At 39.0% G+C, this 22,711-nt stretch overlaps 2 protein-coding genes across 2 annotated transcripts; both read left to right on the forward strand.

The window, feature by feature from the left end:
- Nucleotides 1-11,565: 11,565 nt before the first annotated feature.
- LOC137956315 (uncharacterized) lies at nucleotides 11,566-13,445 on the forward strand. The gene has a single exon (XM_068803761.1). The coding sequence runs from the start codon at nucleotides 11,800-11,802 to the stop codon at nucleotides 13,060-13,062; it is 1,263 nt and encodes a 420-aa protein (XP_068659862.1). The 5' UTR covers nucleotides 11,566-11,799; the 3' UTR covers nucleotides 13,063-13,445.
- Nucleotides 13,446-21,787: 8,342 nt separating this feature from the next.
- LOC137955026 (uncharacterized) lies at nucleotides 21,788-22,405 on the forward strand. Its single transcript, XM_068801904.1, has one exon. It carries the CDS (start codon nucleotides 21,788-21,790, stop codon nucleotides 22,403-22,405), a length of 618 nt encoding a protein of 205 aa, XP_068658005.1.
- Nucleotides 22,406-22,711: the final 306 nt, after the last annotated feature.

Consider the following 22,711-nt stretch of genomic DNA (forward strand, 5'->3'; position numbering starts at 1 on the left):
CACAACTCTTGAACTGAAAATTGCTTCCGCCATCAAAGGATCCCCTACAAAGATTATTGTGGCCTTCTAGATAGTAAAGAAGGAACAAACACTTAATAAAAAGTGAAAAGAGGAGTAAACAAGAATAATGATTAAATGGAATCGAAACCTGTCCTTTTATTGCTGTTCTATTCCATCGGCAACGACAAATCTCTGCTACAACAGGTTGAGCGATGAAGAAGAGGATAAGAAATAGGGTAGAAATAAGAAGATGATGAGTGATGAAGAACATAATGTTAATAGGTATGAAATCAAATAAATTTGAAGGGGCGCTTAAAAATAGGGCAAATTACGACACTAAAATCGAGTGAAATTTGAAGAATTTTCGATTCTCTTGCAATGGTTATGGAAGATTGGAGAGTGGAGAGAATGAACCTATTGTGTGCCTATACTGAATGTCGATTTTTTTGAAACCCTAAAAACGGTGAAGCCTGGAGCTTGAAGGTTATTAAGTAAACGAGCCAGTTCGCGAGCTCATAAACCAAACAACTATTTGCTCGAATTCGGCTCGTTTACTTAAATGAACGTTACCTATCTCGAATTCGATTCAAGATCAGAATAAACATATATGAATTGAACCAGAGCCGAGCCAAACTTAGCTGGTTCGGTTTGATGCCACCCCTCTTATATATATATATATATTTTTTTTATTATATGGTCGTTTAGTAGCATTAATGCTGGCTGAATTGGAATTCGAAATATCCGCAGACCTCGGCAGAGGCAGATGGTTAAAGAAGTGGCCCCAGTCTTCAGTCTTCATTAATCCTGCTGCTTTTGGTTACAGAGCGCGCAGCAGGAAGAGTATAATGACGTGTTCACATTGCAACTGTGTCGGCGACCGTTCTATGACTTCCCATTAGTGATCAAGCTGGACCACCAACCCAACTCTGTCACGACTCGTGTCGGTGAACACGAGATCCTTTCTCCCACAGAGAATTTTAACTTCATCGTTTCTCTCTGTAAATTACGGAGGCTATTATCCCGACGCCGTTTTCCTCCTTTCAACGCCGTCTCTCGATCTATACAGGTAATAATCCTCTCTTCCCTCTCCTTGCAGAGCTGATCGGATCTGTTAGGAAATGCCAAGTTGTTAATAGAGAAAAATCCCAAATGATGAGCAACCATCTCCATTATATGGGTCTCTTTACTAGATTATTATTATTATTTTTAAATTTTGTGTTTAATATCTTATTTTATGGAAAGATTATCAGCTAAGTATGTTAATGTATTAAAGTGATTAATAATTTTCATATTTTTCCTTAGAAAATGTATTAATAATATTACTATGTTGTATATGATACAAATATATATATATTTATAGTTATTTTTTATATAATTTATTATACTTAGATACATAATTAATTAATAGTTATTTATAAAATTATTTATTATTTTAATTATTTTGTATCAAAATTGCTCGAATCAATATACTTAAAATGGTTCAGTTAAGGTTAGCACTCCATGGAGACAAAATTTTGAATATGGACTCTTCCTACTGTGGCATATTTGACCTGGTTTGGTTGTGTCCTGGCGACCCACGGATCTCTCGCCAGACTAACGCATATGATGTGATGTTTTTACTCTTTCCGCATGCAAATCATGACTTGTTTTAACTTTTGCATATTTGATTGATTGATTGATACGGATGGTTAGAGCTCGATCAACCGAGCCGTCTCAACTATCATCTCCAAGCGTTTTTTGTTCAAGGATAGCGGATTTGCATCAATCAGATTCCCCAAAATGTGCCCGAGTCGATTACGAGGTCAGCCGTCAATGAACCCCATAGCTTAAAGAAAATAAAAATTATTCGATCTAAAATGATTAACATTGATATGTAAAACATTATTTGAAGGTGTTTACATAATTTTTTGAACATTATGTCTAACGTTGCGAAATCCATATGAGACCCATTCCTTGACTCAATCCATCCACATCACCATTTTTATTGACTCAAAATATAGTCCAAACCTGTTTGGTTCTATCAGTATTTCCAAATATAACAAGGAGTCAAAATGGAGTTAAAACAAGGTTTGATTTATTTAAGGAATTGACTCCTTGCTAAATGAATTCGACTACAAGAAAGGATTCGATTTGGATTGAAGTTGCTAACCTGAAAGGATCCCTGTTAAATAGATTCGACCCTTATCAAAAATAGAAGACATGAGATTAGTGTTACTCAAAGGATTTGATATTTAAAAGAGCCATTGGAGCACACATGATTCAACCCCAGAGTGAAATACTTGACCCCAATCTCTTATAATGGAATTCTAAGATATTCTAGATGCCATATCTTTAACTATAAACCTTTAAATTGTGTAAATGACTTACCAAAACGGAAAGCAACATGAGTAGAATATTTTGAGTATTTTTTTATATATTTAAAAAATATTTTTTTTTTAATTTTATTTTGACAACAACTCAACCATGAAATCTCAAAAACTTCTCGTCATACTCAATGGTCTTTTTGTTCTTGAATTTAAAAATTTAAGAATTGAAGTTTTCTAGTAAATGTTTTTATTCAATCAAACTAAGTATTTGAGACTTATCTTTACATTCATGATGAATAAATACCTTGCTTGTCATTTAAAGTTTCGATTATATCTTTTAATTGAGTTTTCATCTTTGTTATCGAAACTCTTGAAAAGGATTAGCATCAGTTCAAGATTGTTTTTTAAGTGTTGCTAATTAGAATGGTAATTTCACATAGGAAACTTGTGAAATCTTTCATTGTTGTAATAAATTTCTATCAGCCTATTAAGAGGCAATTGTGACCCTAACTATAAAGTAAGAAACACTAGTTCTTTGGTCACTATTGACTAGCTGTAATTATTTTCTAAGTGTTTGTACTTAGAATTTTTGTTGACCATAAGTTCCTAGTTGTTCAGATAGGTGGTGTAATAGAACCAGTCTGATTCTGGGCTATAGGCTCCGTTTGGCTATACTTAGTGGATACTTTTACCAAATGTATATTAGTAACTAATTCTCCGCTATTTGATAGAAGTAACTATTCTCATTGAAATATAGAATGAAACACTTTCTCTTAGGCTATGAGTTTGACTTGTGGGATATCACTACCCAAGGTCCTTACACTCCCATGAAATGGGTAGGTGATAAGAAAATTAAAAAGTCTCCTAGAGAACACACAATACAAGAGAAAAAAGAATGTATCTTTAAATAAAAAAGCTCTAAATCTTTTGTTCTGCACAGTTAGTGCCACAAAACACTCTAGGGTGATTGGAGCTTGTAGTGCTAAAGAGGTTTAAGATAAACTTGAAGTTACCCATGAAGGAACAACTCAAGGGAAGGAAGCAAAAATTAACATACTCACAAATGAATATAAGAATTTCAAAATAAATGTAGGAGAGATAATAGTAAGTAAGTACGAGTAAGAGATTTAATGATATTCTTAGCAAATTAGCCTTTATTGAAAAACCAAAAATGGACAAAATCCTTAGAAGTCTTCCCAAGGAATGGATGCCAAACGTTAAACAAGGGAAATTAAGACAATTACTTTTGGTGAGCTTATAGGAAATATTTTTTACTTATGAAATGAGATTAAAAGAATTTGACAAAGAAGATGAAAAATAAAGCAAAGTATCAAAATGCTCTAATATTCAATGAAAATGATGATTCTAAGCAGGAAATTGATCTGGATTATGGGATAACTTTGTTTGTCAAGAAACTTAAATGATTTCCAGGTTTATGAAAATCAAAGGATCAAAAGGAGGACACTCAAACCAGAAAAACTACAACAAATGTTTCAAGTGGCGTAATTCATTTCATTGCTAATTGCCCCATGAAGAAGAAGGAGACTAAATTATCTACAAAAAGGCCTTGAGAGTTGAAACTTGGAATGAAGCTATCTTCTGTTCAAAAAATGAAACTCAAGAAGAAGAAGTGAGCAACTTATCTCTCATGGTATTGGAAGATGAGGTGTTAGTGGGAACAACTCTAATGGCATTGGAAGATAATAAGTGTAGTGTTGAAAAAATCATTGAAAAATGTGAATACTTGTTAGTCAAAAACAAGAAATTAACTAAACTATATAACTCGGAGAAGCTTGAAAAAGAAAAAAATATATGCCATGTATATTAAAGTAGTTGCTAAGCTAGACAAGTGTATGGAAGTACATTATACATGTGTATCTGAGAAGAACATGAGTTGTTATTAGCTGAGCATGCATCTTTAGTGGAGGAAAGAAATTGTTTGAAGACTGATTTTGAAAATTCTCATCGACTCATGATAAGTTGGACATTAATCCAAACCAAAGAGTTGCATATGATAAAGAAGGATTAGGCAATAGTAAAGGTCCAAGAAACTTGAAAGACTACTTTGTTAAGCTAGTATAGTTGAAGCATATTGCACTAAGAAAGATCAACCTAGAACTTCAGCTAGGCAACAAGTCAAAAAGCTGTCTAGCTAGGATGAAAAAGGTAAAGGCAAGGAACCTATTCTCTCAAAAAGGGCATGCCAATGTTGACTATTGGTATAAAAAGGGGTAAAGCCAACACATCTAATGAAAGAAAAAAAAAAACTAATGGACCAATTCAATGGAGACCACACTAACATAGGACAATTGTGAATGCAAGACAAAGGACAAGGAATATGTCTCAAAAGTCAAGACAGAGGATACGAGAAGTACAACAACCTCACAAGTTCAACAACTAAACTTAGTAAGGATGAAGCTGGAAAGAGTATAGATCTGAAATGGTATCAGAGTAGGCAATGATCTGAGATGTAAATAGAGAATAACATGGAGAAAAATATGGAGAAGAAAGGGAAGAAGAAGAAGACAAAGAAAAATAAAAAGAAAAAAGAGGACTTTCTCGTTTTCCCTTAAATCCTATGTCTCGATTTCTATATTTCATTGGATGTTTCGCTCTCTTGCCGTATTTTTCATATATCAAATTATATATCGTTGTAAATATATTTGAATATATTTTAAATATAAAAAGGAATAGTTGAAATAGGATTTTTCTAGAAAGAGAAATCGACATCTGAAGCAGAAAATTTTTGTACAACAACAAAAAGATTCAACTTTTGAGCCGTTTTATGCCCTCAAGAACGAGGCTTTATATGAAGAATTATATATGAAAAGAAATATCTATAAGTACATTTTCTTTCCTATTTAATCAATTCTCATTCTGACATTTTTAGATGGATATATCAATCTCGGAAGAGTCAATGGTCATGCTGGCCAAAGAAGAAAGAGTACTTAGTTGGGCGAGATTACAGAGTCCACAATCTATCAGATTATTTATCTTAAAATAAGTATATTTTATGAAGAAAAGTTATACTTGGGTGAAAGGCATTTAAGTCTATTTTCATAAGGAGTAATTTTATGATAATTTGATCTATATTTAAGGAAATATCCGCATTAAAAGAATCAATTGTCATGATGGTATCCTGTTGCATGCGAAAATCCAAATTTAAGACGAATTTTTGCGTCACTTTTTGAGTTGCTGTTATTGATCAACAATATCTGGAAAATATTTCATGATCTACCATTGGGATAGTTTCTGTTTGTTAACTAAAAATATCTAAAAATAATCTTTAAAAAAATATCTTATTTTCAGAAACCTTCCTTGATTTATTTGTCATATAGAAGAAGTGTTCCTATTCTGAATTATGACAACTTCCCAAAAGAGTAGTTACTTAATTTAATTCTGAAAATTATAGAGTATCTATGTAAGGAGATTCTAATCTAGGATTAGATTCAAAACGTATGTTTCTTCTTTGGATATGAGAAATCCTTGCATCATATTAACAATATGTTGGAGCAGCACTTACCTATCCCCTTATGAAGTGAGCAGCCTCGCTTAGCCTATCACACGGTGAAATGCTGTCAAGCTATAACTGGACACTTATGTCATTGGATGCTAATTAGTTGGTTTAAAATGGCTATCTCTCAGTTTGGCGTTTGAATTAATCAATGATTCAATACGCATGGAAACATCATCCATTACTGTTTTATTCACTCTTCGCTATTTTTGAGAAGACCTTGCAGCTGCTCTCGGAACGAGTGGCACTCAATTCAGTTATTCTTTTTAAGAAGATTAACAACAATCGGTTCAACTTATTGGTAGCTTATTACTCGGTTCTAGCGTATCATTTGGTGAACGTCTTACTTATTCAAGGATGGACTTGCAGCAAATTATCTCATATATCCTTATTCCTCATGAGGACTTTTACTATTTACCAATTATCCATTGCTATATAATAACATATTTGGTATGTATTTTTTGGGCATCAACTCATTACCGTAACTTCTATTGTATCTCTTTGATTGAGACATTATTATTGAAAAATAAATCCTCGTTTGTTTACCTTGAGTTCATTATTTGCTGATTGTTGTCAACATCGGATCATTGGTTCATATGATGAAGAATAAAACACATGGTGGCCTCATCTTCTTATCTTCCTCATTACCCATTACCTTCTTACTTGGCAGCATTTCTCCTACCATCCTTTATTTGATTCTCACTTACCCCTTTGGTCAAACATTTTTGGAGCATTACTTTCGCTGGTCCCTTTTATTTATATAGGTGAGTTAAGTCCTTTGAGACTTTTTATTGGTACCCGTGGGTCTATTATCGTCGTCTTGTGAATGACAGACATCACCCACTCTACTTTTTATTGGTACCCCGTGGCCTTTTTTATCGCCATCTTGTGAATGACAGACATTACCTACTTTAGTGATTATTATCACTGTATTTGGTCAAAAAAATTTGAGGTTGATTTTGACTTATATTTTATCACTCATTTCTACCCTTTGAGAGTCAGTGCCCGGTGTTGGGACACCGTGATGGAGGAGCTTATTACTACATCTATATTATTTGGTTCAAGCTAGGATCACTGCCATTACCTCCCAACTTGAGGGGGAATGTCAGAAGATATGATGTAATTAGGGTGGCATTGATGTAATTGGTTTATGATTTATGTCTCTTGTTCACTCTTACTAGGGTGAAGGATATTCTTGTAATATTAATACTATTGATATCTATAAATACAACGTAAGGGGAAGGGTTTGGACAAGTCCATTACCCTAATCTTCTTCCTCTTCTCCTCTTAAAGCTTTCTCTCCACAACTCTTCTTCTTCTTCTCACCCTGTAATCCTTTTCTACTATGATTATACATCATGATGGGATTCTAAATTTAATAGCTCGTAATGAAAATGATTCTTGGTCTTCAATTTGTTTATGCTAAAAAAATTCTTCACATATGCAATTTTCATAGATGCACAAACTTTATTTTTTGTTCTCTCCCTTTCTTAAATATTTTGGTCACATAAAAATTACCACAACATGTAGAATAAAATACCTCTTCGTTGTACTTCTCCCCTTCAAGCTCAGGATAAAAGGGACATGGAAACCCATCTTGGATAAAACACAATATGGGAGAGGGAAATCACTCCTAGCCGTACTAAAAAGCTCTATACACCAGTCAAAATGGTCAAAGTCTGAAACACACCACTCAATTTTAAAGGTAGGGCTTAAAAATGAGTCTACTCACTTTTTAAAGGTAGCTCAAACACAAATCACCTCTTGGGTGAAGAATAAAAGACTTGACTCAAGCTGGATGTTAGACACACTCCTATATTTTTTAGGTCGTGGGTCTAGGCATTTATGTGAAGTGATAAAAACGCATGATGATAAATTGAAGAAATACTTGAGGAAAACAACTTTAACCGTAAGGAGGCGTTATGCAACACTCATACTTCCAAAGTGACCTTTTTTTTTTTTTTTTTTAGGAAAACTAGGGGAGATTATAACATTAGAACTTAATAAACTTGACCAAGTATAACTTTTTTGGGGTGATAAATTTTTTTTGGAGTTAACTATGCGGAAGATATACAACTAAGTAACAAAAACACAACTTGAAAACAACATTGATGCAAGATATTGTATATCTTGAATGAGCACATCATGAAGTGATTAAGTTGGACCAAACACTCTCTGATTAGATGAAAATTTTGGCTAAAAACCTCGGATTTTAGGAGAAAAAGGAAACTCAAATCATGTAAATGCCTGGAAAGATAATAGGAGAGAAAATAAGGAAAAAATAGATATTTTCGGTAGAACTGACTTTTGATATTTCTGATATCAATATCTCTAAAAATATAGGTCATAATCAGAAACGATTTGTTGATCAAGAAACTAGACATAAATATATTTAATTTTATATCTAATTTTACCTAAAAATATTCATTCTTGAATCTTTTATATCCTCTTGATTCGCTTCATTCAGTATCTTGACCTTCCTCGACTGCAATGCGAATATCTCCTTAAATATTCATTAGATTGACATGAAATATTTTCCTTCTAAATCTAGACTTCAATATATTTTATTCAAGTATAACTTAACTTCATAAAATGTACTTATCTTTAGATAAAGAAGCTGATATATATTTGGAATTTTTAATTTGGCCAAACTGAGTACTTTTTCTTCTATGACCAACATGATCATTGACTCTTCCAAGATCGATATCTCCCTATAGAAAACTTAGATTGAGAATTAGTTGAATAGGTAAAAAAATTGACTTAAAAATATTTCTTTTGATATATAATTCTCCATGTAAAGTCTCGTTTTTTATGTCATAAGATGGTTTGAAAGTAGAAGCATTTTGCTGCTGCTCAAACCTCTCTTGCAGTCTGACATTTGCTGCTTCAAATAAGGATTTCTCTTTGTAGAAAACTCCAATTGCCAAAATTTATTTTGCTTTGGAAATTAGACTCGAGAGATGCTATTTAATATTAAAGATATTTCATAATATTTCTTAATTAATAAGGAATTATACCAATAAGTGAAATCTCAAGAGATGCTTGACAACTTAGAAGGTCTTCTTAAAGAAGGAAACTTCCATTCTATGGCACTTGTGCCAACTAGCAAGATAATATCACAATTTTTGACTTTCCTTTTGTTTTCCTAACTGATTTAGGATGAAATTTCACAAAATAAATCAATAGAGGAAGTCTTAAAATAGATCAATCACAACAAGATATGATCACAATCTTCAAGGGTGCCAACTTTATGGAGGAAGGAAACTTTCCTTCAATGAAAGTGTGCCAGATTTTTTATTGAAATCACAACAAAATCTTACCATTTCTCCTTGATATTTTTGGTAAGATACTCTAGAAGATAACACCACCAATGAAAGATATCAAGGATAAAAAAAATCATGCAAGAAGATGCCAACACCTTTTTCAAAAAACATCTTCTCTCGGTAACCAGAAAATCAGCCTCTACCGAACTCTTTTAGAGAGTAAAACATGCAAAAAATAATATAAACTGGTCTTGAACGAATTTAATCATACTTTGATCATGGTAATCCTCATATACATCAAGAGGACAAGCAAAACTTCATCCAACATATGTTTCTCTAAGAGAGAAAATCGAAATTATAATAATCCATCATAAGCTCAAATCGAGCATTCTTTTGCATGGAAAATAAACCGAGCACAAGACATTTTCATGCATGAGATGAACCACATATATTTTATATAGAGGAGTAACAATCAATAAACTTCTTGATAAGAGCAAGACATTATCAAAAACATCTCATGAAGGAGAAAAAAAACCACTTATCTTCTTGCCGAGCCTTTGCTTCACCAACACAAATACATGAAGTTTGATAAAAACCTCTTAATCACCACCTTAATATTGAGATCCCAAACCCAATGCTCTGATAACATGTTGGATTTAGTATCCCATTATAAGGTCCTCAAGAAGAGGGTGAGAGAGAGAGGAGAGGAAGAAGGAAGAGAGGAGAGGAAGAAGGAAGAGAAGAGGGAAGAAGAGAGAAGGCTAAAAGGAAATGCTGATGGATAAAAGATTTAAGGGAAACTTAGGAAAAAAAAAACATCTTTCAAATGAAGGGTAGGTGTAGCAAATACGGACCCCATCCCACGCACCTTGGTTTGGGATCCATCTACTATAGAAATAAACTTGTTAGTCAAACAAAGAGATATAGAACTCAAGAGGGTACCATTACTTGTCAAGTGCTCAAGAGGGTCTCTTATTATCAGTGGTTGTTGATTCTCGATGGCCTTTCTTTCATTTCGATGTAATAAATGTCTTCCTCAGTGGCGATATTAAGGAGAAAATTTATATGCAGCAACCATCTGGATATGTGGTTGAGGGGGAGTTGTGTACCACCTTACAAAATCATTATATGGTCTGAAACAATCTCCATTGGACTAGTTTGACAAGTTTACTCAAGCAATGCTTCGTATTGGGTTTACAAGGTGCTCTGTGAACCATTCTGTATTGTACTCTAGTTGGAGGGAACCTTGTTACATGGAGGAGTAAAAAACAAAAATGGTTGTAAGTTCCAATATAGAAGTAGAATATAGAGCCATGTCACATGCGTAAGTGGGCTTCTTTGGATTAAATCTCTTCTAGCAGAATTGAGATTCCATAAAGAAGGCCTTTTGAAACTCCATTGTGATAATCGAGTAGCAATCCACATTGCCTCCAACCCAGTGTTTCATAAGAGAACAAAACATATCAAGGTGGACTGTGACTTTGTGAGAGAAAAGTTACAAGCGGGAATCATAAGCCTTAAACATGTCTCAACTCATAGACAACTTGCCAATATGTTCACGAAGTTAGTCAACTCCAAAATTCTCTCCACTGCATATACCAAGCTAGGGTTATACAATATTTTTTCATCAATAGCTTGAGGGGGAGTGTTAAAAGTCATAGACAAGCTTAGGTGACATTATTGTAAATATCTTATATTTTTGTCTTTTCTTCACGTTCTCTAGGTGAAGGGTATACTTGTAAGTTATGTTATCTTCACATATTTGGTTCCATAATGAAAGATGTATCTTCTAGCCTTTCATATGATCTTATCAAAGGTCAACTGATTGTCAGACCCACTTGACTCAAGTTTAATTAAACTTAGTAAGTGATAACCAAACCTAAATCATTTTGCATAAGAAGAAAAATCATATAAGCCATAGGCTATTTTAGAGTCTAATACATATAGATATCAACAGAAAGACCCAATTGAACCTTAACCTGAACTAGGTCCATGGTGGCACGAATTGCTACATAATGTAAAAGAATATGTCACAAGTTTCAAATACAAGGAAAAAGAAAACGAAAGAAAACCGTCTACTTTGAAGTGGATGTTGAAAGCTTGTGGTCACTGAGCCGGGGTCCTCACATAAAGCCGCTTTGAATGACTCTGTTTTATAAACAACGGGCGATTCAACTTTTTGTGTGGTTCTCCTACCGACGAGGATAACTGGGTAAGCTCTTTTGCCTTTTCGGCAGCTCCGAGATGATCCAAACCAGCTGCGTAACTAGAACTGGAAAGGGATCCCAGAGAAGATGATCTCATTTCCAAAATTGTCCCGCCTTTGTTACTTGAAACGGGTTTCGACTTTCTAAGATTACATCGACCGCCGTAATCAGACGGTCGGGACATATCTGGGAATGGAGACATAAATGAAAGAGGAAGGGGGGTGGGATTAATGGTGACAATGGAGCTTGAGCTGTTTCAGCTTCTTACTCACCCTACCCAATTTAATGAGGCTTTTGCCTTCAGCTTTTCTGTTCACGCCCTCAACAGTCGCCCACTCACTTCCCTCTTTCTTTAGTTTTTTTATTAGTAATTACTGCGAAGCTACCATTTCAAGGCGACCTCCGCCTCGCCCTCCTCGGGGCTTAATATCCCTTCTTCCTCTCGCTTTTCCTCCCCTTCTTCTTCTTCTTCTTCTTCTTCTTCTAATCATTTCTCTGCTTTTAGACAGATGGGCTTGTCTGCTAAAGGAAAAACCAGTAACGAAAGCTGGGTGGGACTTGGTGGCCAGCTTCTCGTTCTCTTTCTCCACGATGACAACAGCAACAATGGCAGCAACGGGAGTACTGATAGCTACTTGCAGAGCAAACTTAAGCATTCTCTTTCTTCTGCTACCATAAGCAGCAGAGCTCAATCTACTATTTCCATCTGTGTGCTCCTCTTCTTCTTTACCCTTCTCCTCTTCGCTCTCTCCGCATCTGATCCATCTCCCACCGCCAAAGCCCGTCACGTCAACATTACTCGACGATGGCTTGCCCAAAAGAAACCGTATACTGTCAAAGGCGGCGCCAGGAGTCAATACTCCTTCGCTTTGCAGGGAATGGGGACATTGTTCCGTAGAGGCAATCGCGCCATGACCGAATTACTCGTCGCCCACTTGTCGGAAGATACTCATCCTGATCATCTGCGCTGGTTCTTGAGGACGCTTCATCGCTCCGGTCTTACTGCTAAAGCTGACGTTGTGTTCGTTTTCCCGCAGCTCTCTTCCCAGCTGAAAACAGTAATTCTCCGAGAAAACGAGTATTTTACCCAACTCCTCATCAGCAATTCCTCGTCTCGAGGGAGTCCGCTGAAGCTGTCGCCTTTCAACTCCACCCTTTACAGGAATAAGCCCAACGGGCAGCCGCTCTGGGGCCGTGGTGGTGGGAGGAAGGAGGAGGAGAGCGACGAATTGAGTTGGGGATCGGTGGTGGGTTTCGAATCGGCCGAGTTGGATCCGGAGGACACACTGGCAGGATTCCTTGACAACGTGCCGATGCAGCTGCGGAGATGGGCATGCTACCGGATGCTTCTCGGCCGTGTCCGACGCAATTTTAAACATGTACTGTTAATGAAGGTCAAGGATGTCCTGGTCATCGGAGACGCCTTCGGCCGCATCAGGAACCGAAAGTCCAGCGACAATCTCTGGATCGCCGACCATGTCATCGTCGGAGGGATGCGAGCCGCGCGACACCTTTCCGACATCATGTTGACGGAGATTGTAAGAGTGTCCATGCAGCGAAAGGGCAGAAACCCGCATCAAGATTCACAGATTCTTTCTCGATTGGTGAAGAGCAGTTCGGGTCTGAGCAAAAAGGTCAAGGTTGCAGTCTCCACGGAACTCATCCCTCCCAGTTCAATAATCCCCTTTGCTTCGAATCATGGCCTCTCCGCAAATATTCAGCAAATAATCTGTTCCTCCACCATAAGTCGATCTGTGTACAAAGATTGTTGATAACAATCAGAAAAGTATACTTCGTAAAATCACATAGAAAGGTTTTTGTATATCAATAATTTTTCTTTGGACTTACATTTTCCTTTCACGAATCAAATAAAACATCAATGTGATTCAGCCATTTCTGTCTCTACTTTCTCTGGTTTCGTCCAGATTTTAGTTTTAGTTTCAGAACAGCACCTACCACTGACTGCGGCTTAAAGGATCGATCTGCTGATACATATGGATCTAAGTGGGTGATGGCACATTAAAAGACTCAGTAGAGACTAAACTATAGATGGTGAACCAGACAGGAAACAGCTTGGAGTTTATTCTAATAAGGTTGCTTCTTCCGAAATCTAATTCATTTGAAGGAATTCCCTCGGCTTGTGGGTTCTAGTTCAGCAATTTATTCCAAGCTTTCTAAACGAGGAGATGTTTAAGGATCGATGATATGATATTTAAGGTCTATGAATGGAGTCAATCTTCTGTTTGATTTTGTAGCAGAAACAGATCCATTGTAATTAATAAAGAATTGAGCAAGCATGATTGATGAGAATTCCAAAGCAACCAAGAGAGGAGAGAGAGGGAACGAAGAAGCGGAAAATATGTTTTGACCGGCGTACAGAAAACCAAAAAAGACTGTAAAAATGGAAGGAATCGACTTTTGAAAAAGATCATCAAGAAAATGTGAGGCACCGACTCTACTCATTGAAGGCACGAGACTGTTGGTACATTAGTGAACACAACCCACCACCCCTTTCACCATCTGCCAACACATCTCCCATTGTTCTTTTCCGTCTTTAACGTCCTTTCATCGCGCCGCGAGAAAGACGATCTCATCTTTTGATGAGCTCCGGCGCCTATTTCGTTACTATGAATTTAGGATAGCTCGCCCTTGTATCTAAATTCCGTGGTGTGAAGCCCATCCAGCCCCGAGTTCATCGTCTCTTACGACAGTCAAGAATCAATTTTCCTATTGGGTTTCACACCGGTGGCAGTGAATCGGCGGTAATTGGTATTAAACTAGCCCCGAGCTCATCGTCTCTTACGACAGTCAAGATTCAATTTTCCTATTGGGTTTCTCACCGGTGGCAGTGAATCGGTGGTAATTGGTAGTAAACTAGCCCCGAGCTCATCGCCTCTTACGACACTCAAGAATCAATTTTCCTATTGGGTTTCACACCGGTGGTAATTGGTAGTAACTGCTTCATTGAAGTTTCCGAAACGAACAGTGGCAACAGACATGGCAAAGTTCATGAAGATGGCAACTAAGCTGCGCCTGTCTGGAAAGGCGAACAGCATGTAATTAATGAAGCAAACAACCTGGAACGATACGAGTACAACCATGGAGATTCATGTCCCTTTGCTGTTTTTGAACACCTAACTTGGAAGGAATTCGACGAGATTTACAGTACCTTTACTTACCATTTTCTCTGGATGTGGCCAGTGTGTGTGAAAACTGAAAAATGGAAGGTGGTCGGTCAGTCGCGAGTCAGCGACACTGGTGAGGTTCAGCGTTCACCACTCACCAAGTGGGATGGGACCCTCAACATGGGGAGTGGGGACCAGTGGCGGGGACCGCTGAAGTTTGGTTGTCCGAATGCACGGACCCGAGCGATTGGGTGATTCCCTGTTTGGTGGAACGTCGCCTCACCCACGTGAGAAGTGGGACGGCGAGTAAGAGACAAGCTATAGCTTGACCCTTCGAATCCGGATAGATACTGTAGAACCAGACAAAGGCGTCGGTCATTGCCGTCCCTCATCTCGATTGGGTCTGATCTCATCGGCGTTTTTGCTACGCCTCCGGAGTCCAGGGCACGTATCGGACATTATCAGGTAATTAGGTTGCATTGCTTATCTGGTCATTCGAGGTTACAAATTTTTTTATTAAAATAAATTAATTTCATTTGTTTTAGATACACGTAAATTAATTAGTTACTATAATTATTATTTTAATAGATGAGTGACTTGAGTATGATAATTATTTAGTATGAATAACTTAGTTTAATTTGAATTTTGGTTGATTTTTAATACTTATAATTTGTATTTAATGTTTATTGTTAAAAATAAACTCACATAATATTATATTATAAAAATATATTATTATTTTTAATATATATATATATAAAACTATTATATTATATTATATTATATTTATTCATACTTATTTATAAAATAATATTTATTATTAGAAGAAAAGAAAGTTGGACTCAAGTCTAGCCAATGTTGGTTGTACTAACTTTTTCTTCATTAAAAAGTTAGTCTATTTACAAAAATGCCATCTACTTCATTATATTCACAACACTTCCATTATCTTAATTTTATCATTAAAATTGATAAAAAAATATAATTTTTTTTAAGATAACATCAACATGAATGCATAGGATAACAAATACAAGTAAAATAATATAAAAATATTATTATGTCATTCAATTCAAAATTGATACTAAAATAAAAATTAGGTGTACTTAAGCTTCTTTGGACTTAGGTACTCCTTTTTTCCCTTATAATATGTTGGTTTTTGTTGTTTTGTAGTACAATAGCAGTAATGATTGACTCTTATTTAAGTATTTTATTATTTTAACTCCTAAATAAAAATATTTTAACTAGTTTAATATATATACTTGGCAACATGTATTGCCATGTCCAAATCCAAGTCAACTTCGCATTTTATGTGTTCATATATTTGAAATTGTCGTTCTTGACTTACGACCCATCACTATTTGATGAAAAAAAAACTATTACCATCACCAAACTTGACAATATGTCGTCTGGATTTCTAATGAAAATGAGTTTCTTATTGATTGAGTCTTGCCAAATATTTATTTTGGATTTTAAAAAATTTCTCCTCAACCTAATCCTTCTCTCTTTTTAGCATTGGCATCTCTTCTACATTCACTTCAACTCAAATAGAGATTACAATTCTTAACCCTAATCTAATCCCATTATTCATTTTGGACTAAATTTCTACCCTTGAACAATCTATCTAATATCCCTTCACCCACTTCTAACTGCATTCCTCATCCTATCTTTATAAATTAAATATCTAAATTACTCTTGAGCCTATTGCTACTAAATTTGGGTTGCTAACAATTGTAACCTTGTTTGAGGCAAAATAACTTAAAGTATGGGGGATTTAGAAGTTCTAAAATCAAGTAGTTGAGCTAAACCCTAAAACTCAACAAAAACTCAATAAGATACAATGAGAAAATACTTAAAATTTTCTTATTGAGCTCTAAGCATACAAATAGGTCACATATAAATTTTGAGACTTATCTTAGTTAGATTGAAGCTCACAAATTCCTCCCACAATATTCTGGGTTGCTACTGTTCAAACACTGTTAAGCACAATCACATCTTTATAACACACACTAATGAAATGGTAATTGGATACTTATTTGAGCTGACTTGTATTTCATAGCCTTTTTGCTCCCCTTGAGACGGAGGATGAAACCATGGTGTGGCCAGATACCAAGGCAGAAGACTGTGCAAGTCCAGTGCACAACAATAGTAGCAACGGCCAAGGCCAAGTACAATGACACTGCCCAGAGGGGAACACACATATGGTTGGCCCGACATCAATTTCAGAAAAAGAAGACACACTTGAGCTTGCGAAACGGATGGCCAAGCAACAAGGTGCACAATAACCTCAGTAGCCAGCTCAAACACAAGGCATCACTCCAATAGACACTCCTGGCGGGGCGAAATGGAGTTGCGCGCAACCAGAATTCCAAGTGGGGCGAAATGGGGTTGCTGACGAGCGACCAGGATTCCAGGCTGGGCGAAATGGGTTGCTCGCGTGCGACCAGGACTCCAGGCGGGGCGAAATGGGGTTGCGCGCGGCAGGACTCCAGGCGTAGGCGCGTGGGGGGCATGACTCCAGGCGCCCGCTCGCGAAATGGGGTTTCCTCAGGCATCCGCACGACCAGGACTCCAGCCACGTGCGAAATGGGGTTTCCTCAGGACCAGGTCGCCAGGCGCCCACTTGACCTGGGCGCCACTGACGCCAGAAACCGAATTTTTGGGATTTGACGGATTTCTGGGCGTTTTTAGAGATTTCTAAAGGCCAGGGGAGAGACTATAAATAGAGAGGCCTCTCCCATTGTACAGGGGTTGAAAAATCCTTAGCCTTCTTTTACTCTACAAGTGTATAGAGAGAGTTTTTAGCCTTGGCCTTCAAGAGTGTTTGGCCACCCTTTGTAATCTTGTAATCTCAATACAATGTAGGCTTTTCTCTTCTATAGCTTGGTCTTTTCGTTGTCCCTTTTGGCTTGCAACTTCTTATGTGAAGTATTGGTTGGAGGATCCGAGGCTCAAGGAGGCTGACTAGTTCTTGGGAAGGACTAGGCCGCATGGGGTAGATATTCCGCTTGGCTAGACGGACCTAGCCTAAATCGAACCGCGTGGCAACTGGTATCAGAGCGTACATTGCAATCAATGGCTTCCACAAGTGGAGAAGATGCTTCAAGAGGCAAAGATCAAGTAAGTGATGTTAACTTTTATTTTTCTACTCTTGAACATCGTTTGGACAGTGTTGAGAACCTTTGTACGAACTGGGAGGAGTTCGTTCAAAAGACAATTGGGGAGCATCAGTCAACTCCGAATTGGCTGAGAGGATTTGAGGAAGACATCCATTCGGCCATGGCTGTCATGAGGATGGAGATGGAACGATTGGGGAAGGACGTCAAAGACCTCTCTGGAGAGCTTGGGGCAAGACTCACTTTGTGCGAACGAGCCTTAGCAAATGGAGGGGATATTCACACACAAGCAAAGATAAAGGTGCCTGAGCCGAAGTCTTTCAATGGAAGGAGAGACGCAAGGTCATAAATAATTTCTATGGAAAGTGGAGCAATACTTCCATGCAAGCAAGCTCACCGACGAGCAAGCTAAGGTTAGTACGGCTGCCATGTTCCTATCCGATGATGCTATTCTTTGGTGGAGAAGACGCATGAGAGATGAGCAAGAGGGAGAGGACCCCGTCCACACTTGGGAAGATTTCAAGAGAGAGCTGCGGAGGTAGTTCTTTCCAGAGGATGTCGAATACCAAGCAAGGAAGGAACATTGATGCAGAAAGGTACTATTAAAGAGTATGTACAATCCTTCACTTCTATTATGCTTTGCATCTCCAACATGACGGATGAGGACTGTCTCTTTTCCTTTCTTGTTGGCCTTCGTCCATGGGCTGAGCAAGAATTGAGAAGGCGAGAGGTAAAGACACTAGTTTCAGCATTATCTACGGCTGAAAAGTTAACTGAATACGAGAGGAGGAATGATTCGGTTAACAAGGTGTCTAAGGAAAATAATGGTAAAACAAATTTTAAGAAGAAGGAGAAATGGGAGAAGAAGCCATGGGTAAAGGATACCAAGGCTAGGCCAGAAGAGAAGAAGAGATGAGACAAACAGAGGAAGAAGGTTCATTGTTTCATATGTGAGGGAGAGCACTATGCGAGGGATTATCCTAAAAAGAGACTCCTCAATGCTCCTCAAACAGAAATGGACAATGGAGGAATTGAGCCTAGGATGGGTTCTCTAACCCTTCTCAATGCTGTTGTCTGTTCCAAGGAGGAGAAGGCTGCTCCACTTCTGGTAAGACCCTCAAGAGAACTTCTTTTTATATCTCTAACACTTGCTGGACATGCTGTTAAAGCAATGGTGGACACTGACGCCACCCACAACTTCCTTTCGGAGGAGGAGGCTAGGCGCCTAAGGATACGAGGAGAGAAAGATGGGAGCAAAATGAAGGCTGTAAATTCTGCTGCTCATGAAGTCCAAGCCGTTGCCAGGAATGTCCCGGTGGTGATAGGCAAGTGGGTAGGATTTCAAAATTTTACCTTTGTTGGCATGGGCGATTTCAAGGTAATTTTGGGAATGGAGTTCTTCAAGGTTTGTAAGGCGTTTATAATGCCACATGTGGGGGTAGTGGGAATTATGGACGAGGAAGGTTCTTGTACAATTTTTGAAGTTGAGAACAAAGATGTAACAAACAAGGATTTAATGCTATCAGCCCTCCAGCTTAAGAAAGGTCTTAAGCAAGGCTGTTCTACTTACATTGCTTCTCTTTGTGCTATGGAGCAGAATGAGGCACTGCCTACCCCTAAGGAGATACAAACCATTTTGCATGAGTATAGAGACGTCATGCCGGAACAACTTCCAGCGAGGTTACCACCTAGGAGAGGGGTGGACCATCGCATAGAGCTTGAGCACGGAGCAAGAAAGCTAGCACAAGCACCATATCGGATGGCGCCCAAGGAGTTGGACGAATTGGGAAAACAACTCAGTGAGCTGCTGGATTCTGGGTTCATAAAGCCAAGCAAAGCACCTTATGGGGCTCCTATACTATTTCAGACTAAGAAGGATAGAAGTATGAGACTATGCATCGACTATAGGGCGCTCAATAAGGTAACCATAAAGAACAAGTATCCTATTCCCCTTATTGCTGATCTCTTTGATCAATTGAAGGAGGCTAGAGTTTTCTCCAAGCTGGATTTGCGAAGTGGTTATTACCAAGTTCGGATCGCTGAAGGAGACGAGGGGAAAATTACTTGTGTAACGAGATATGGGGCTTACGAGTTCATGGTTATGCCTTTTGGCCTAACCAACACACCAGCAACATTCTGCACTCTCATGAACTAGGTATTTTTCGAGTACTTAGACAAGTTTGTCATAGTGTATTTGGATGATATTGTGGTGTTTAGCAAGAGTATGGAAGAGCACAAAGAACATCTTCGAAAAGTGTTGAAGAAATTGAGACACAATCAGCTATATGTCAAGAAAGAGAAGTGCTCCTTTGGGTTGCAAGAGGTATCCTTTCTTGGACATTGGATAGGGGGAAGACAGATATGGATGGACAACAAGAAGGTGGAGGCTGTGCGTGATTGGTCTATCCCTACCAAGGTGCGTGAGCTTAGAAATTTTATTGGTCTAGCAAACTATTATAGGAGGTTTATCAAGGGCTTCTCAGCTATAGCAGCCCCCTTGACCGATCTCCTAAAGAAGGACCAAAAGTGGCAATGGACGGACTCATGCCAAGGAGTATTCCAGCGGCTGAAGGATACCATGATGGTTGAACTAGTGCTGCACCTTGCTGATTTCAGCAAGCCATTTGAGGTACATACCGATGCCTCAAATTATGCCATTGGTGGTGTACTAGAACAGGAAGGACACCCAGTCGCTTATGAGAGTAGGAAGCTCAATGAAACTGAGCAATGATACACTGTACAAGAAAGAGAGATGACGGCGATAGTGCATTATTTACGTCTTTAGAGGCACTATCTTTTAGGCTCCAAATTTATTGTAAGAACTGATAATGTCGCTTCTAGTTACTTTCTTACGCAGAAAAAGCTCAGTCCAAAGCAGGCCCGGTGGCAAGATTTCTTGGCCGAGTTTGACTTTGAGATGATGTACAAAGCGGGGAAGACAAATGGTTCTGCCGACGCACTGAGCAAGAAGGTGGATGCACCTATCTCTTATGAGGAAGAGACCAGCCAGAGTTTGGCGCACATGGCGCAGGAAGGACCAGCACCATGCATGCATGTGGCAGGGGAAAAGACGCATGCGGCTGAATCCCTGCATACCGCAGCAGACGACACTTGCTTCATGCGCACCACACGCGGTGCGGTAGCAGCAGTACACGAAGAGGCGCGCGGCGCAAGTGTAGGGCAAGAGATATGCGCTTCGTGCAAAGCAAGTGTGCGCACATGGAAGACCATCTTGGCGCAGAAACAGAATTGGGAACTTTGCGATTACAAGCCTTAGCAGCTATTACACAAGTTGGTACGGCGTTGCTAGACAAAATTCGCATGGGACTTCGCCAAGACGCCCAGGCTTACAGCATTGTACAAGCTGCTGCCTTGGGAGAGATGAGAAGATTCTGGCTTGACGACGGATTGCTCAAGACCAAAGGTAATCGACTTTATGTGCCTAAGTACGATAACCAACGGCGTGACCTCTTGAGGGAATGCCATAATACCTTGTGGGCAGGACAAACAGGTCAAAGAAGGACGTTGGCCTTGTTGTCTGGCCAATATTATTGGCCAGACATGGAGAATGATGTGGAGGAATTTGTGCGCACGTGTCTTATCTGTCAACAAGATAAAATCGAACAACGCAAGCCTAAGGGTTTGCTACAGCCCTTACCTATTCCAAAGCGGTTGTGGGAGTTTGTTTCAATGGACTTCATCTCTGGATTAAGTAAGAAAAATGGGCTGGCGTCTATCAAGGTGGTGATAGACAGATTTACGAAGTATGGTACATTCGTAGCGGTGCCAAGTGATTGTATAGCAGACGGAGCAGCTAGAGCTTTCATGGCACAGGTGGTGAAGCATTGGGGATTGCCCACAACGATCATTAGCGATCGTGACCCCAGATTCACAGGAAAATTTTGGACTGAGTTATTCTAACTAATGGGAACATCTCTAAGTTTTTCGACTAGTTTTCATCCTCAAAGTGACGGCCAAACTGAGCAGGTAAATGCTTTGTTAGAACAATACTTATGCCATTTTGTTGTAGCAAATTAGAAAAACTAGCCAGATTTGTTAGACATGGCCCAGTTTTCATACAATTTGCAGAAATCGGAATCAACCGGGCACAGTCTTTTCGAGTTGGCAACAGGAAGACAACCTTTGGCTCCCATGGGTCTCTTTCCAGACACTTCACGGAATAGTCCAGCTGCTCATCAGCTGGCGAAGAGGTGGAAAGAGAAAACGGAGCTGGCACGGCCTTATTGCATAAGGCAGCTAAAAAGATGAAGAAACATGCTGATTTGAAGAGGAGGGAGTCTTCTTTCAATATCGTTGACCAGGTCCTTCTCAAACTCAGACCAGAGCAATTTCGTCACCTAAGAAGCAAGAACAAAGGTCTTTTGAAGAAATATGAAGGACCCTTTCCTATCATTGAACGTGTGGGCAACCTCGCCTACAAATTGCAGCTGCTGAAAATGTTTAAGTTCCATAACATTTTTCATGTATCGAACCTTAAACCTTATTTTGAAGACCCAGACCCAGATAGAGTAGTTGACCCAAGAGCTCCCATGGATATATCTACTACCTTTGACAATAGGGTAGAGTATATTATTGCAGACCGAGAGGAACGCGAAAGGGGCAATCCCCGGAGGACGCAATACTTGGTCAAGTGGCAAGGTCAACTGGAAAGCGAAGCAACATGGCAAGATGCTGCCGAGTTATGGCAGTTCGAAAAGGAGGTAGCCGACTATTGCCAGGGGTTGCAGACGAGGTCGTCTGCCTTATGGCGGTGGGAGTATGAGACGGAGGATGAAGCCATGGTGTGGCCAGATACCAAGGCAGAGGACTGTGCAAGTCCAGTGCACAACAATAGCAGCAACGGCCAAGGCCAAGTGCAATAGCACGACCCAGAGGGGCGCATACATATGGTTGGCCTGACATCAAATTCAGCAAAAGAAGACACACTTGAGCTTGCCAAACGGATGGTCAAGCAACAAGGTGCACAACAATCCCAACAGCCAGCTCAGACACAAGGCAACACGCCAACAGACACTCCTGGAGGGGCGAAATGGGGTTGCGCATGACCAGAATTCCAAGTGGGGCGAAATGGGGTTGTTGGCATGCGACCAGGACTCCAGGCGGGGGGAAATGGGGTTGCGCGCGGCAAGACTACAGGCGCAGGCGCGTGTGGGGCAGGACGCCAGGCG

This window comes from Aristolochia californica, unplaced genomic scaffold (genome assembly GCF_029961685.1).
Source record: "Aristolochia californica isolate CCGP_79_NKW_82.1479 unplaced genomic scaffold, dmAriCali1.0.hap1 SCAF_2, whole genome shotgun sequence".
In the NCBI taxonomy this organism is placed as follows: Eukaryota; Viridiplantae; Streptophyta; class Magnoliopsida; order Piperales; family Aristolochiaceae; genus Aristolochia; species Aristolochia californica.

Coding starts and splice junctions, on each gene's coding strand:
- LOC137956315 (XM_068803761.1), top strand. CDS start 11,800: ATGGGCTTGTCTGCTAAAGGAAAAACCAGTAACGAAAGCTGGGTGGGA.
- LOC137955026 (XM_068801904.1), top strand. CDS start 21,788: ATGAAGAAACATGCTGATTTGAAGAGGAGGGAGTCTTCTTTCAATATC.